This window comes from Polypterus senegalus, chromosome 10 (genome assembly GCF_016835505.1).
Source record: "Polypterus senegalus isolate Bchr_013 chromosome 10, ASM1683550v1, whole genome shotgun sequence".
Classification (NCBI taxonomy): Eukaryota; Metazoa; Chordata; class Cladistia; order Polypteriformes; family Polypteridae; genus Polypterus; species Polypterus senegalus.
Genome location: NC_053163.1, coordinates 107,482,705 through 107,494,852, shown reverse-complemented (window position 1 = coordinate 107,494,852; position 12,148 = coordinate 107,482,705). Strand labels below are relative to the sequence as shown.

Genomic DNA, 12,148 nt, shown 5'->3' with positions numbered 1-12,148 from the left:
GTGGTACATAAAAAACAGTCTATATGAACCAATGCACGCAACTATATCCAGTATATTTTGTGTATTTATGAATCAACATACTGTATATATCTGCATATACATCTGATGTCCATTATCTCACAATATTGTAATATAACAAAACCTTGCCATTTATGAAATTATGATAATCTTATCATGAATTAATTCATATTGTCTTACCTGCCTCTAACAAGTAGCATAAGAATAACACTTGGCAGCTACAACAACTTGAATCTTTAAGAAATGTTTCGTTTTTTTTTTTTTTCAGTCACTGCCTAAATTTGACCTATTGCTTTTAAGCTACAGATCTATATTTTAAAACGTATGTCCTAACACGCTAAACCTGGATTAGCGTGAACTGTGTTATGGTTTCAGGAAACTGAAAGTGTTGGATACCTTGAAAAAGCTCTCAAAATGGTCATGTTGAAGCCACCAAAGTAACGAAAGGAAAAAGTTGATATATGTCAGTCATCAAAAGAGGTGGTTATAACAAAATCAAAAGAAAAAGCAAAGTTTCTTGGGTTTTTATTTGAGAAAGCCCCCTTCAGCAAGTCAGCACCTTTGCGTGTCTAACTGGTGCGCCATTAATAGCATTTCTGACTCGGCCGATTTCGTTTAAATGTGGCCTTCAATATGTCAGTCTTTACAATTTTATCAAAATAACCCTTTAAAAATTAGAGAAGAAATAACATTTTGTATTTTACCTTTCACTAATAAAAGGTACAATAAATGAATATTCCCCATTTGTTTTATTTGTTGTCGTTCGCTACCTATCCTTTCAGTTTCATCCTTCAGTTTCAGCAATATATCGCTTAAAATGCATACCGTCTACCAACGTAAACCACATTCTAGAGTTTGGCTGCCATTCATAAGAAAGGAAGCCAACGTCCAGTTGTTGCTGGGATGGAAGTTTAGAGCTATTAAACCTTAAATAACTAAGTTAGACACCTCAGATCACAGTCATCACTCTACCCACTGCCATCAAAGGCCAAACAAATCTGCCATCCACAAGAGAGAACAATTTTGGGGAAGCGAGTCCCACATGGAGGCTCCTGCCCTCGCTATCCTGAGGTTTGTGGCTGAAGAACTGGATTCCACAGTCATCTAAAGACACATAGATAATGTTGATTTCCATCACTCCTATCTTAAGTGACCAATGAGAAAAGCAGAAATAAAATTAGATTTCAAGGAGAACGTCTTAACTAGCGGCACAGTGGCGCAGTGGGTAGCACTGCTGCCTCGCAGTTAGGAGACCCGGGTTTGCTTCCCAGGTCCTCCCTGCGTGGAGTTTGCATGTTCTGCGTGGGTTTCCTCGGGGTACTCCGGTTTCCTCCCACAGTCCAAAGACATGCAGCTTTAGGTGTATTGGCGAATCTAAATTGTCCCTAGTGTGTGCTTGGTGTGTGTGTGTGTGTGCGCCCCACGGTGGGCTGGTGCCCTGCCCAGGGTTTGTTTCCTGCCTTGCACCCTGTGTTGGCTGGGATTGGCTCCAGCAGACCCCCATGACCCTGTAGTTAGGATATGGGTGGATGGACGTCTTAACTAGGGGATGCTTGTGTAACACAGCAGACATTCTACTGATACAGAAACCATCTTAACAGGTTAATAAAGGGAACATCCAGGTGGGTAAGGATCCATCTTTCACACAGAACATCTGGGAGGAACGAAACTGACATTTTAACGAATTCACTTAAGTAAAGGGATATTCTTGAAAAAGTTCAGGTAGTGTCACACACATGTGCATAGGGGACAGCTGAAGGGCTCTAGTGACTGTATTCCACCGCCGCTCCAGGGGTTGGCGCTGTGTCCTAATGTCTTTCCCTCTTCCTCCCTCTACAGACTGGTTGATTGAGGTCGAGAACACCTCTGATGTCACATCCGGTATCCATCCACCTGGACCCGCCTCTTCCTGTTAGAAACTCCAAAACCTCCAAACTGGAAGCTCTAACCATCTTGGGACAGTTCTTTTTTGAACTCGCATTCAAAACTTCCCACCTGTCATAGGTGTATAATTGCATGTTTCTTATTATTTTTATTTTGCTGCAACCAATTATATGGGGTGTCAGGCTTGACACCCCAACTCTTTACTGTTGTTCTCTCTTTTTGTTAAAGTAGCATATAAACAAAATGTCTAGAAAGGCAGACGATGAAGATGTAGACAGGAAGAGACAAACTTTTAGAAGTGAGTCTATATAGATCAGTGAGCTGTTTCAAGAGAAGATTTGTCTGTTTTCCAATTGTGTATTAAGGTAGGAAGTTACAGAAGTAGGTCTGGACATGAGTGCCGTCAGGTGTAACAGAAATGACCTACACTTTCACAGCTGCAGAGCCATCTATGAGAATGAGAACTTCAGGACAGAATGAAAATGCGTGTATTGTAAAATTCTTAAAAAATAGCACATGGAAAAGGTGAGTAGTTAAAGAAAAACATAATTTAGCAAGGTGAAGGGTCCATTTTCAGAATGAATGGCTGTAAAGATAAATGGCCCCACCGGGTGGCTGACATTCACCTTTCAAAGAGAATCCAGACAGACAGTCCATCATTTGTTAAAGCAGAAATGACGACAGGTGGAAATTCGAGATCCAAGGGATGATCCAGACAAGTGTGTCATCAATTATCAAAGAGGTGATCTAGAAAGGTGGACAGTCAGCTTTCAAAGTGACAATCCAAAGTAGTGAACTATCACCTCACGAAAGGAGCATCTGTGCTGATAAATAACCCCATCATGAAAAGATGAACTGTGCAAACAAATTGCTAGATGTACAAAATTAATTGCACGAGTGAACTGTCATCTTTTAAACAGATAATAGGGACGGATGAGCAATGAGCTCTCTATTTGATTATCTGAGCTGGCGGATAGTCAGCTCTCATACCTTGGCTGCACTGCTGAATTAAAATATCAGAAAGCACCGAGAGAGAGAGAGAGACAGAGGAGGAGTGAGAGAGAGAGGGAGATGCAGCAGACAGAAATAGCTCTTCGGCAAAAGAAGCCAACAGCTGAACATTGAGATCTTGAAATTAAACTGGACAAGCAAACAATGAGCTCTTGAAAAGCAAGTGGACAGCTTAATTGGAGGCCCCTGAAAGTGAACTAGACAAGTTCTGCATGAGTACCTATAAGGCAACTGGACAGGTGAGCAGTCAGATTTGAAGCCCCCTTTCTGAGCCCATGACCAATCTGAAGAGACAGCTCCTGACCTGATCACTTGGATCAGTGAATTGTGAGCTGACAGAAGCACCTCCAGCGAGTGAGCCCGGCTGACAGGACGGCCTCAAATGCATCATCCACACAGGTGAGCCATCAGCTCACATAAACGGATGGTTTGTGAATGTGCAGCCAGCTCTAAGACTCCATCATTTGAAACAGGCGTTGCGGACAGGACACACACTTATCAGAAATGGTTTGTGAAGCGGGATAAGATAAAACACCACGACAAAATAAAACTTGCATAAGAACATAATCACATCTCTTTACAAGTCAGTTTGGAGTATGTGGCATAATTGAATTCAATTACTCATCTGCCCGGGGCTGGCATCTCTACTAAACACTATTTGCAGAAATCAATGTCTGTGTCTTTACCATTTTTCAGTTTTAGGAAAATCACACCTTACTTTATCAATCCAGAAGAGGTAATACCTATAGATACCCTTGACAGCTGAAACTTTATTCATACAGAGCTAAGATTTTGAAGTATGTGCTTGCCAAAAAAAAAATATTGGTTTGGTCATAAGGCAGAAGTACTAAAAATAATCAGTTGTCTCCTGTCTGGCCAACTGCCTATTTGAAATTCTGTTTACGACTCCAGTTGTTATGAGATGTGGAACAGATAATGTGTGTCGGGCTAATGTGTGCTAATTATGTATGTATAAGATGCTAATATTACAGCTCCAAGTTTAATATATAGGACTTACTGTGATTTCCTGTGTTGACATTAAACTGATAAAAAAGGAGACATTTATCAAAATATATTAAAAAAACATATTTAAGGTTTATGTAGAGAATAGAAATAAATCAGACTACATTCTCGTTTATAAAAAGCTACTGATTACACTATTTCACTGACTCAAGTCAAAATCTTTTAGATAGATAGATAGATAGATAGATAGATAGATAGATAGATAGATAGATAGATAGATAGATAGATAGATAGATAGATAGATACTTTATTGACTGCAAGAGAAAAGTACTAACCAATATTTAATGGATTTATCATTGTCCAAACAAAATCTGAATTAGCGTAATCCGCTGTAATTCTGGGTGTTCATAAGAAATGTAATGATGTACTTCATGAGTTGCAAGTGCATAATAAACAAATAGCTGAAATATTAAATTGTGTGTGGGAGTGTCTCTTAAATGGCAGGAACCACCAGTAATGAATCAAATATCAAAATATTAACATATATGAGATCAGCAACCTTGAAGTAGCTGAAAATGTGCCCATATTACCAATCTCCATTTTTTCTAAGTTTTGTGAAAACATTAATCGACTCTGGATTAATGTTTTGAGGCCAAATAAATTTGCTGTGTATTTTTAGGTACAAGTTAGGAACCAACTCCAGATGGTGCGCCAATACTCACATTTCAGTGGTCAATGAAACTTTTCCAGTTAACCATGTTTGGATATTCAGGAAAAAGTTAGCATACCCTGGGTCAACATATTTACTGTAAGCATAGAAAGGGAGAACATTCTACACTGAAATTGACTGTGTTAGGGATTTGAACCCAGGAATCTTGAGCTGTGAGGTAGCCACAAAGACCACTGTGCCCATGCTGCTGAAATTATTTCACACTGTATGTATATATATATATGTGTGTGTGTGTGTGTGTATATGTGTATATAGTATAAATATATATACACACACACATATATATATATATATATACAGTATACATACCGTTTATATAGTAGCTGCAAAGTAATTACAGAAGTTACTAAAATCATTTGTTCACAACATTTGTATGTGTAAAATCTTCATGTTATCACTTATGTTTTCTAAGCTACACTGAGGTTAAAGCATTTGTTAAATGTATCCATTTATCCGTTTCATGAACTTGTTCCTGTTGATTTAGATCTCATCAGGCACCAGGACCACCACTCACACTTTGAGTTGATTCAGACCCTCCGGTTAAGATGACATTGCGCACTTTTATGTTGTGAGACACGGAAGCAGACCTGCCAATATGGAGGGAAAATGTGCAAAGACTACACAGCCAGGGCCAAGGTCAAGCTTCCCAGAGCACCACGGCACCTACCTACTAATAAATAAATTCATTAATTCATAAATTAATAAATAAATAACAATGTGTGGTCTGTGCATTGAATAAAAACAACACAGTGTATGGTCTCATGTAAAGTATATGGAGATTTTTATATACTGAAGCTACGTGTGATATTTTTTTATTTTTGTTGTAGATGAAGGACTAAGGTTGAGTGGTTGTTAATGTATGGTGCTAATACTACAGTCTCATATAAAAATTCCCTGGCTGTGATGGTAAATTTAATATATTCTTAGATGCGATTCAAAGTGATAATAACAGCACATACTGGATCTGTAGCGATGTTTTTACTGAAAAATTCAATTGCATTCATCCATATTATTACAGATTCCCCACACTGTAAGAAATACCATTAATACTAATAATAAACTAATAAAACAAGACACGTCACATACTAAGAAAGTATGTTATATATCATCAAATAAAAAAATGACCACATTTATTTCTTAACAGAAATATGACAGAGAAGCCAGTTGTGTGACCAGAACCCTCATATTTGATCAATTCCCTGAGCCTGTTATTCCATTGCAGGGCCATGAGAACAGAAGCCTATCCCAGCAGCACAGGGTGCGAGGCAGTAACCAGTTTTGGGGGGGATGCTGATATATCACAGGACACACTCACCCTCGCCATTACTGTACCAATTCATGGTAACACTTTAGTTGAGGGACTGCAAAAATGCATCTATTACTCATTTAATCTTAAACAACAAGACTTTAACAAAGGGTTCTTTTGGTCTTCATAACCCTTACGTAACATCAGTAGACAAGTTATTCATCTCTCGGCAGTGTGGCTTATTGACATGATGGTAAATTACTTATTCATATGAAGGATTTACAGATCTTATACAAAATATGAAATGTCAAGAGGAATGTGTCTCAGTTAAGCCACCTCAGACCACACTAAAGTGACATTTTGTTAGTGGGTCACATTGCAGAGATGTATGAACAGTTTAATGATGCTTTGTAAACGTTATGAAGACTCAAAAAAGTGTTCATTAAGGCCTTGTTACATAACTGTAAGTGAGTAATAGATTTATGTTTGTAATACCTAAATAAAAATTGTTACCCAATTTACAATTACTGGTGAAACCTCATTACATATTTTTGGGACATGTACAAAACCAAAGTATCCCTGAAAAATGCATGAAAGTGCAAGGAGAGCATGCACTGTCATGAGAGAAAATGACCAGGCTGAGAAACAAGATGGGAGGCACCATGTGGTACAAAAATGCTGCATATTATTCAAATCCATCCACCAAGATGGACTGGTGTTCTCACTGCCTTGTGACCAGTGCTTCTGGGACAAGCTCTGGTTCCCCTTTCTCCCAAACTCCATTGGATTGGATACGGGTTTAAGAATCTTATGCTCATCCATCCATTCATTTCTGAATTCACTTAAAGTGGGAACACAAAGAGCCAGAAGCTTATTGTGACAGCATCAGGTTGAAGGAAGAACCAGTCCTGGATGGAATGTCACTGAAGTGCACATGGGCACCAATTCATCTTCTAAACCTATCTGTGCAGAGCAGGGATGCAGGGAAGCTGAAGCCGATCCCATTCCAGGATCAGTCCCTGGACAAAGCACCAGGCCATCACACCCAGACACACACATCGGGGGCCAACTGAGCATCACCAGTCCCCTTAATCTGCATGTCATTTGGACCATAGCAAGAGCCCCCATAGACACAGTGAGAACATGTAAATGCCTCACCCTGGGGGCACCCAGGACTTTAACACCAGTCTGCTTGTTGCAAGGCAGTAGCAATACCACTACGCCCCCCACACTCACTCCCAACAGAGCAATTTAGACTCATTTGTTATTCTAACACACACATTTTTAGGATGTGGGTGGAAAAAAATAGAACAGCCATTAGAAAATCCACAGTGATACAGGGATAGGATGTACTGTATGTGCACTAAACATGAAGCATTACGAATATGTGTCTTAAACGAAATATGAAGCTGATTTAGGGGAACATTTCCAGCATATGCCGTGTGTTTAACTTTCACTTGAGGCTTTTTATGGTGAGGAGGGCAGAGGGCATATCTTGAATTTTGATACACCCTGCATGGTGTTCTTCTGTTTCTGTTTAAATTTTACATTTTGCACCTTTTTGCCATTTTTAAACACTTTTGTATAGTGTTATATTCTCATTTGTTGAAGTACACATACTACAAATAGAAGAAATGGAACCTAACTATAACTGCATAAAAGAAAACTGATGGAAGGGAGCCACATGTTCAGGAACATCATTGCCTCTGTTCTGGTGTAACGTCCAACAGTTGTCAAATGTGAGCAATGTTACTTTCATATGGAGATGCCAAGAAACCCTAGCAGCACTGGGCACTGCCAAGCCTGGAGGAGATGCCACTACTCTGACGGGCATGTGTAGACACAGAACCAGAGTCACCCACACTAAGGCCATTTTAGCGACATTGGTCAAGTTAGCCTGCAAGTCTTTAAGATGCGGGAGGAAACTGGAGTGCATGGGGGAAGCCAGCACTGGGAGCACCTGCTGACTACCCCCAGATAGGATTCAAACTCTGGACTACTGAGGTATCAGCAATACCACTGTGTTCTGCTGCTAACTGGCCTTAATAATAAGATACATACCATTCCCAAAACTTACTTAATTCAATTCAGGGTAATGGTAGGTGTATATAGCTTATCCTTAGTCGGACAAGGCAGCCATCCATTAAAGAGCCCACACAACACTCACACGGTGGCCAATTTTGAGTTGCCAATTAACGTCTTTGAAGGTGTGGGAGGAAAGCTGAAGTAGCTGGAGGAAAAGTCACGCAGACACTAAGGAAACGTGCTGGCAAACTCCATGTAGACAACCACCGGGCTTTGACCTCAGGACTTGGATTGGTGAAGCACCAGTGCTATACATTATATTTTCATACCACCCTAAAATACTAATATTAATTATACCATTCGTAGTACTAATACTATCATTAATAAGCCAGCAATTCCAGGCACGTAATATAAGGAGTAGGAATTGGGAATATCAACAAGTATAATATTTGCATAATTATTCATAAGCACTACTACTACTACTACTATAAAGGAGATACTTTGAACCCACTGCAATGGATTGAATTTGTAGGTGTAAATCCCACTTGTGCCGGCTGTAAGAACTTGAGTTACATTAAATAATCGGCAAGTGCTTAAAGTGTAAGCATACACCACCACGTCTATTATCCTGCTCTTCAAAATTGCTTTAAAACGAAAGTGAGCATGACTTGTGTGATATAAAGTGAGCACAACATGAGGATCAAAGTAACAGAGACCACAACTACAAAATAAGACTTATGGGTGCCTTCAAATGAGTAAGGTCTGTGTGATCGTAACGTATTTATACCAAATATTTATGATCCACAGCCCCCAGCATTCCTTGGCTTGCACTGATGCTACTCTCCCAGTGGTGCCCCTCCAAGGGTTTTATAGTCGATCCTACAGTCTCGCTCCAGGTCTCCTCAGGCGCTGGTTTGGTCAAGCCTCAACAATAAATCAAAGCTCGTAAAGAAAGCCACATAAATCGTAATAGCACTTGAAGAAGTGATATATGGGCTTTGTTGTGAAAGCAGTGAAACGTGCTCGAGCATGTGAGTCCACAGCCTGCAAATTCTGGGGGAATAGCAGCATGGCTGGAGAGACTCGAACGCCCCACTCTGCTCCCTTCTGTAACGCCGTTGGCCGGCACTGAGTATCGACGGCTCTTAACAAGGAGTTTGGAGTGAATTTTATAGGTACATTATATTTTCATTTCATTTACACACAAGGGGCTGGTAATTGAAAACGAGGATGAATGACTCTGATCCCCAAGGGTGCAGTTTGCTTTCTGCATGAAATTCCCAATTAAATTAATACGTTTTCTACATTCACATGATCACAGTTTATGTCCGTCAGTATTTTTTCTTTATTATTCTTTCTATTTTTTCTGTCTTTATAAAATCATGCTCTGTATCTATAAAGAGAGCAGATTTACCACTAACAAACTTAGCTCCATGCGACTTAGGAATGGCTAAAATAATTGAAGAAAGCATGCTGGAGTGGGGTTGGCTGGGAATGAAAACGTACGATTGTTCATTTGTAAACGAGATGTATGGATACACTTGAGTTCATTTTCGACAAAAGCAGCGAGAACTGTCAATGAGTAATTGATAAGAATCTATTGAAATGACAAGCCGGGAGGCAGCGTTCTTTTTTTATGAATATTCTCTGAAAAACAGCAGCTAAAGCAAGCATTCGTGAAGTCTGAAATCTAAAAGGATGGAGTGTGTGAACTGAAATGGCAAATACTGTGTGTGTGTGTGTGCGTGTGTGATAGATAGATAGATAGATAGATAGATAGATAGATAGATAGATAGATAGATAGATAGATAGATAGATAGATAGAAGGCGCTACATGATATACAGAGAGAAAGCTAGAGATTTATTTATTACAGTACAGAAGCTCTCTTACGTCCAGCTCAACGCTTTCTCGTTCTGCACGCCTAATTCGAGCGCACACGCGAGCACAGTCGGAATCTCTGTGTGAAATATTCGGGTTCCACTAGTGTTCCGGTGTGTTGTCAGGTATTCCCGGTATACGGCCACCTCATAAACAGCCACAGGTAATGCTTACTGATGACTTCCAGCGTTTGAGGACGTGTTGGCGTGGCTACAACGTATCCAGTGACGGACTGGCGCTCCATCCAAATTTGGATCCTACTTTCCGTCCCATACTCTCGAGTGAGGGTCCAGCCCAGCGCGATCCTAAACTAGACTAAAGAGATTCAAATAATGGACCAACGAATGTTTAACTCGTGGGCTGCAGTAATGAATCGGCGCCGGAGAGCTGATCCTTAGGTGGGGAGAGGTTGGGTTACCACACTGAACAGACTGCAAGAAAACAAAACCTGAACTCAAATCTCAGCACCCCCGTCCCTCTCGGGGGTATTCAACAAATAAACACGTAGAAACCCCGGCATACTCACATGCATGTGTGACTGAAAAGCTGTTCGATGATTCAAGGTGGTCTACGTGGTAATTCAGATGGAAAGGTTTTTCGGTCACGTTTTGGTTTGTATTGTACAGCTGCACTGCAAATCTGAACGCGCTGTGCTCCTGCACTGTCGATTTCATAAAAAGTCCCCCTAAAACAAGAAAGAAGCACAGAGAAATGCAATGTCAGGGACTTGACATTCATAGCTAAATTCAGGTAAATTAAACTTGCACGAAAAAAAGAAGCCATGAACCAATTCAAAGCGGTAACAGAAGCGTCGACGAGTGGAGATTGTTTCACAATTCGGGATTTTTTTTAAAACCTTAGACTGCATTGTATTCTGTATTGTTGGTTTGTGAAAACATCGGCTTCGGCCATAAACACATTTGTGAGAGTTTTGAATTACACAGTTTATGTAACCGTTTTTTTGTTTAACATTTGAAATGGACATCGCTTTGTTAAACGGTTGACTCGTAGTTCGCCGACACCACATTTCTAGGAGTATTGACACACTGCATATATATATACATTTTTTTTTTTTTACATTATAACTATTTTTGAACCAGACGTGAATATATTCTGTTCTACACGGAGCGCATCCTTCAGGACCATATAGGAGAGCACAATGCGGCTTTTTCCTGCAGTCGCTTAGAAGACTTAAGAGGAAAGTTCATCCGTAGAGAAACTTAACGGCAAACGAGCCCGTTTCACAGCCGCCCCTTCCATTCGCTTGGCGGCTTCATTCTTAAGTCTAACTAAGCGGAGGATGACAAAGAGAATCGAAAGCCACTTACCTATACTGATAGTGTTGGGAAAGCCTCCGTAGGATCTTCCAAGAACACCCAGCAAGAAAAGCATTGTTTGTAAAACGCTCTGTCCCATTTTCGCCAGCTTCTAATTGCAACTCCTAAAGCGAAGCTGAAGACAGCTGCATGGACACAGCTCTGGAAGCCAAGAAGCAACGAACCTCCGGATGAATTTTCCTCACGCAGCCCCGACGAGCCTCATTGGATTGTGAACTGGATTGCAGAGCGGACTGACTATCGGAGGAAAGGAAAAAAAATCTTACTAATCTAAATAAGGGGCTTATCCCGAAAATGGTGGTGGAGAGGAGCAGAGCTGGTTGTGAATGAGGCTCCTCCAATTGGGCCAGCAGGGGGATATTGATCAAACTTGATCTGACGCGGAATTAAAGCTTCGCTGCTACTGCAGAGCGCAAGTTGCGCCGTTGTCATCCACAGAAACACAGCAGCCTGCCTCACGTGGACCCTCATTTAAAACAACCATTGATCCCCTTTTAAAGCTGCAGAAGCCACTTTTCTGGACGTACGAGCCTTCATACCGTGACCATGCTGCAGATAAAGAGCATGCACTTTTCATTTGGTGTTGAATATTTACTGACTGCAGTGCGATTTATTAGAAGCCATCAAATGCTTGCATTACATCACAGAATATATTCTCTATATATTACATTTACAGATAGATGGGCATTCTATATGTACAGATGGGTGGAAGGGTATTATAATCCAATCTCATTTTATTACTATTATTATCTAATATCAAATAATTAAAGAAGGAAAATTATCTGATGTGTAGATCGAGCGCGATTCATTTTTTGAAACTTTTCCTACTTTTCGATAATAAAGTCCGAGCAGATTTCACTAACATGTATTCACCTGTTTGTCAGGCGTCAAATGAATAACACAGGACACGACGCTGAATTTTAAGGTTTATTCAAATTTATTTCCTCGCGCTAGCTCTCCAGGTTTCTCAAATGATGTGCTTTTCCACTCACAAACGCACGCTTAGTGAGAAAGATCAGAAGATGTGTTTTCTTCCTCACTTTTTCGTACCTTCG

At 40.3% G+C, this 12,148-nt stretch overlaps 1 protein-coding gene across 4 annotated transcripts in view; it reads right to left on the bottom strand.

Annotated features, from left to right (window-relative positions):
• The window catches only part of LOC120537396 (glutamate receptor 3), a 389,304-nt gene extending 377,532 nt beyond the window's left edge, over window positions 1-11,772 (bottom strand). Inside the window, exons 1-2 of one of the 4 annotated variants that reach the window (XM_039766306.1) lie at window positions 11,085-11,772; window positions 10,283-10,441 (exon numbers count right to left, since the gene is read on the bottom strand). In XM_039766306.1, the coding sequence (XP_039622240.1) occupies window positions 10,283-10,441; window positions 11,085-11,172 (247 nt within the window). In that variant the 5' untranslated portion in view covers window positions 11,173-11,772. The remainder of the gene's footprint in view (window positions 1-10,282; window positions 10,442-11,084) is intronic. The other 3 variants (XM_039766307.1, XM_039766305.1, XM_039766304.1) reach the window with 3 other exon arrangements.
• Between the last annotated feature and the right edge of the window lie 376 nt (window positions 11,773-12,148).